The sequence below is a fragment of the Nycticebus coucang genome, chromosome 5 (genome assembly GCF_027406575.1).
Source record: "Nycticebus coucang isolate mNycCou1 chromosome 5, mNycCou1.pri, whole genome shotgun sequence".
NCBI lineage: Eukaryota > Metazoa > Chordata > Mammalia > Primates > Lorisidae > Nycticebus > Nycticebus coucang.
The window spans coordinates 52,722,204-52,727,429 of record NC_069784.1 but is presented as its reverse complement, the minus strand read 5'-3'; the positions used below and the strand labels follow the sequence as shown (position 1 = coordinate 52,727,429).

The window sequence follows — 5,226 nt, the reverse complement described above, 5'->3', positions numbered from 1 at the left end:
CATTCTAGGCCCGCCTCCTAAAGCTGCCCATTGGTGGATTCTCCCGGCCAATCTGGGAAAAGCCGAGGCGAGAGGGCCACGCCCCCTCGAATCTTGGAAACAGCGGGAGGGAGCGAGGGAGCCTAAACTAAGGCTCCGGAAGAAGGGCACCGAGAGAGATGTGGCTGCAGAATCACCAGGGGTCAGGTATTTCCGACCTCACCCCAGGTGGAGGAGCTAGCTTCTGGGCAGCGAGAGTTCCCAGAGGGAAATTGACATCCAAATCTCTTCGAGGGATTCTGTTGACGGAGCCTCCACAGAGAAGCCAAAGGAGGAGAGCCCCTACAGAGAAATGAACATCCATGAAAGCTGCTCTTTAGAGATCAGTGTTTTTGCGACCTGGTTTTACAGCTTGGCCTCTCTTGCATTACGCCAATATTCCTTTCAATCCTACATTGCCTCCCTCCAGCGCCACCAATGGACACTTCTTTTCTAAATATGTTTTTGTGTAGGTTGCTGCCGTGTCTGTGAGAAGGTGGGAAGACTGTTTCTGGGGAAGGAAGGATTGAGGACCAAGGCTGGGGAGGCAGGGCAGGAGCTTCGTGTTTTTTGTATCTTCCAATGCCTTCCAGCTCCTCCAAGCCCCTTGGTGGAGGACAGGATGAAAGGAATCATCTTACTTTCATAGAAGACAGAAACAGGAAAAGAATTCAGAGTGAAGATAAAATCCTGGAGTTAGTTGAGAAGAATATCCCAGATGCCAGAGAAAATTGCCTTTAGACTGGCAGTCTTTGGAATAGAATAGAGACATAGCTTTGAAGCTTTGGAGAACTTACTTAGCCTTATTAAGTCTTGATTCTCTCACCACTAAACAAAGAGGTAATAGTTTCTACCTTATAATATTGTAAAGATTGAAGATAATGTATATAAAACACTTAGCGTATAGTTGGCATCCAAGAAATAACTATAGAGATGGGTAGCTTCTCTGCAAATATTCTCTCTCCCCCTTCCTGAGGAACATTATTTTTAGAATGTTGTGTCTGGGGGCCTCTGGTCTCTGAATTATCTCAGGACTCTAGGTGGGCTTTCTAAGTCCTTAGGGTATTTCTGCATCTTCCACTTCCCTTAGTGCCTTCCAGATGGACACAAACTCCTTCCTAAAATATGTAGATGAAACTATGGTAACCATGGAGACATGGCAGGTGACAGGGAGAGGCATAGACAGTGTGAGAGACCAACAGCAAGATAAGAGGAGAGGAGACACAAGCAGCATTCAGACAGAGACCTTCAAGCAAGATGGAAAAACAATGAGTCTAAGCAAGACGGAGTAAAGAGAGGCACGAGTGTTACAAGTGCTCTTCTTCCTGCCTTTTCTTTTCCTGTCTCTCCCCGCCCCCCAAGAATATGGGATGGAGACATCTGAAAATGTCCCTTGCCCTCTCTAAAAATGCCTCCAGGAAACCGCCTTCATCATACTCATCTAAAAGATCCATACAAGGGAGCTCAGGTCCAAGTCTCTCTGTGATATTTGTTCCGTTTGGGGAGAGGTAGGATGCGGATGTACCTGTGTTTGAATCCAGGCTGGATAGTGCTCTCCCTCACAAACTACAAGAAGAAAGCCAGATCTGTCTCTGCATAGTATGGGCGCCGGCTGTGGATCCAAATCGCCTCTCTACACCCTTCTGCACAGTGTCCCATGTGCCGTGTATGGCAGGTCGGGTTTGGCACAGAGGAGCGCATAAAAAACACACCAAATGCCAAGAAGGGGATCTGCTGAAGCTCAGCGAAGAATCCGGATGGTCGGTGTCCGGGTCGTGGAGGAGTTCCCTAAGGGAACACTTAGGTTTGTTGGGGCTAAGGGGAGGTCTGCTAAGAAAGGGAAGTCAGGACTGGAGCCTCTACGTTTTTGAAGGTTTATGTGTGCATGGGTAGGGGAGCGGTTTGCTACCCGACGCCCCCACCCGCAGAGACCGGGCTATAAATAGCACAGCAGAGCTCCGCCCTCCTCTCCCCCCAGCTTCTCTCCTCCGGAGCCGGCGCTGTGCCCGGGGCGCTCCGGGAGGAGGGACCAAGATCCAGCGCCGGGGCGCAGATACTGACACCAAGGGAATCCGGGTGCCCCCCTATAAGCCATGTGGGCCCCCAGGAACCCGGCTCCGCCACCCATGCTGTCCCTTGGTCACGGCCTGAATCCTGGCCGGGCGGAGATTCTGCGGATATTCAGGTATCTATTTGGGCGCACAGCCCAGGAGGGGAAAGCGCAAGGAGTGATTGGAAACATAGCAGGGGCAAAAGAAACCCCCAATTTCCCTCCACCCATTTTAGGTCCCAAATGCAAGCTGCTTCCCTCCCCTCACTCAATTTTTGGGGCTGTGGCAACCTAAAAGAGGTTAGGAATGGGAATACGTGTTTGACTGTATGGGTATGCATGTGTGTGGGTGGGTGGTGTTCAGCATCCTAGAAAGGGGGATTCCAACTGTGGATAAGAAAAGAGGGATGCTGGAAAGGTCTGATAAGCCGTGGGGTGAAGGTGGGGGTGCGGATATCCCTGCGCGTGCACGAACGCATTTGCACGCGCTCGTCGTTTAGTGCGGTGCACACTTTCCACCTCCTCAGGCATGCGCTGGGGGAAGGGGCGTCTCAAAGGCATGAGTTAAGAGGAAGGACTTGTGTGCCATGGAGATCTTCCGCACTCCAAGCCTGGTCACTCCATCAGTGCCTCAGTTTCTCTGCAGAATCCATCAATCCCTTTCTTTTTCTTGCAGGGACCTGCTTTTCCACTAAGACCTCAGGCCTCAGCCAACCACCATCCCCACACCCCCAGCCATCCTCGGCAGGTCCCAGTCCCGGCTCCATCGGTTCCCTCGTCCCAGCCGCAGCCATGCTGCACACCGAGGGCCACGCTCTTCTTCGGGCAGTGGGTCAGGGTAAGCTACGCTTGGCCCGTTTGCTTCTGGAGGGAGGCGCCTACGTGAATGAGGGTGATGCCCAAGGGGAGACTGCACTAATGGCGGCCTGTCGGGCTCGTTACGACGACCCTCAGAACAAGGCGCGCATGGTACGCTACCTCTTGGAGCAAGGCGCAGACCCCAACATCGCAGACCGCCTAGGGCGCACTGCGCTCATGCACGCTTGCGCTGGGGGTGGGGGCGCCGCGGTGGCCTCGCTGCTCCTTGCTCACGGCGCAGACCCCTCTGTCCGAGATCACGCGGGAGCCTCAGCGCTTGTCCACGCCCTGGACCGCGGAGACCGCGAGACCCTTGCCACGCTGCTAGATGCCTGCAAGGCCAAGGGCACGGAGGTCATCATCATTACCACTGATACCTCTCCCTCTGGCACCAAGAAGACCCGGCAGTATCTCAATTCCCCACCGTCCCCAGGAGTGGAGGACCCTGCTCCCGCTCCTCCGAGCCCGGGGGTATGCACGTCGCCTTCGGAAATCCAGCTGCAGACTGCGGGAGGAGGAGGGCGGGGGTTGTTATCCCCTCGAGCCCAGGAAGAAGAGGAGAAGCGGGACGTATTTGAATTCCCTCTTCCTAAGCCCCCCGATGACTCCTCCCCTTCGGAGCCGCTCCCCAAACCACCGCGCCACCCCCCAAAGCCCCTCAAAAGGCTCAACTCGGAGCCCTGGGGCCTAGTAGCACCTCCTCAACCGGTCCCACCCGCCGAAGGGAGGCCTGGGATCGAGCGCTTGACCACCGAATTCAACGGCCTGACCCTGACCAGTCGACCCCGTCTTTCCCGACGTCATAGCACCGAAGGCCCGGAGGACCCGCCCCCATGGGCGGAGAAAGTGACCGGCGCAGGTCCCCTCTCTCGCCGAAATACAGCGCCAGAGGCTCAGGAGTCTGGTCCGCCTTCAGGGTTGAGGCAGAAACTGAGTCGCATGGAGCCGGTGGAGCTCGACACTCCCGGACATCTTTGCCCTGATTCACCAGAGTCCAGTCGCTTGTCCCTGGAGCGTCGCAGATACAGCGCCTCCCCGTTGACCCTCCCTCCAGCGGGCTCGGCTCCCTCTCCGCGCCAGTCTCAGGAGAGTCTGCCTGGGGCTGTATCCCCGCTGAGCGGACGGAGGCGTAGTCCCGGGCTGCTGGAGAGGAGGGGCTCGGGGACGTTGCTCCTGGACCATATTTCTCAAACGCGGCCGGGTTTCCTGCCCCCGCTCAACGTCAGCCCCCACCCTCCTATTCCCGACATTCGCCCCCAACCTGGAGGTCGGGCGCCTTCGCTGCCTGCCCCTCCCTATGCCGGGGCGCCAGGCTCTCCCAGGACCAAGCGCAAATTGGTGAGACGACACTCCATGCAGACTGAGCAGATTCGCCTGCTAGGGGGCTTCCAGAGTCTAGGCGGGCCAGGGGAGCCAGGTCGCTGAGAGAAGTAGAGGAGCCAAGGAGGGTGAGGATCAGGACCTTGATGGGACAGGTGGTAGAACCAGCTCACACATACCTTAGAGATAGGAGTTTCTTGCATGTGCTCATAGGCACAGTGAATGCACACATGGTTGAACATGTGTCCACAAGCACAGCACTCTTATTAGCAAGGAAGGATTAAGTACTCTATTTACTGGGCATATAGACACATTCATTCATGCCCTGGTCATTTCACATGCATGTGGGATACTCGTGTACCCACAGGCACAGCACATCAATAAACATACATGGCCACTTGTGCTAGGGTGCCAAACTCACTTGCATTTGTTCAGAAGCAGTAGGGAACCCCCTACTATGGGTAGTCTTCAATATCTTTGCCCTCCTGCAGAAGCAATCCCTTGCTTTCCATGTAATACCCTGCAACACAACCTATCATGATTTTATGTACTTCACTCTTCATGAATATCCTACCCCATTCCACAGGTCTTGCTTTTCTTTCTAGGCCTGCCTCCTTGTTCACACTTCCAGACCCAAACACTTTTCAGGATATCTTCTTCACTCTTTTGGGGGTTCCTGCAGCAACCCCCAGCCTCAGTTCTGCTGCTGCCCTTCCTGCCTCAACTTCACTTCTCAACTTCCTGCTTTTTATTCCCAGCCTGTCCACCCAATCACTAAAATAGGTTGTTTCATTTTCTCAGGGGGTGGGTCATGGGCTCTAAGCTACTGTCTGCCTGAGCTTATGAAACCCCCCCCAACGTAGAAGTGGGGAGTGACCCTAAATCACTACTCTCTCCACTTGACATATCAAATAAATGTGTTCAGAAGTCTCTGTTTTGTTACTTCTGCCTGGAGGTATGGGTGTGGGGAATGAGGAATG

At 54.6% G+C, this 5,226-nt stretch overlaps 1 protein-coding gene across 3 annotated transcripts; it reads left to right on the top strand.

Moving 5' to 3' along the window:
• The first annotated feature begins 1,549 nt into the window (after positions 1-1,549).
• ANKRD34A (ankyrin repeat domain 34A) lies at positions 1,550-5,176 on the top strand. Of its 3 annotated transcripts, XM_053591785.1 has the most exons (3): positions 1,897-2,203; positions 2,305-2,368; positions 2,745-5,176. In XM_053591785.1, the coding sequence occupies exon 3, from the start codon at positions 2,861-2,863 to the stop codon at positions 4,349-4,351; it is 1,491 nt and encodes a 496-aa protein (XP_053447760.1). In that variant the 5' UTR covers positions 1,897-2,203; positions 2,305-2,368; positions 2,745-2,860; the 3' UTR covers positions 4,352-5,176. The 3 variants fall into 3 exon arrangements, with proteins under 3 accessions (XP_053447758.1, XP_053447760.1, XP_053447759.1); XM_053591783.1 differs by lacking the exons at positions 1,897-2,203; positions 2,305-2,368 and adding an exon at positions 1,550-1,822; XM_053591784.1 differs by lacking the exon at positions 2,305-2,368 and having other exon boundaries at positions 1,898-2,203.
• Positions 5,177-5,226: the final 50 nt, after the last annotated feature.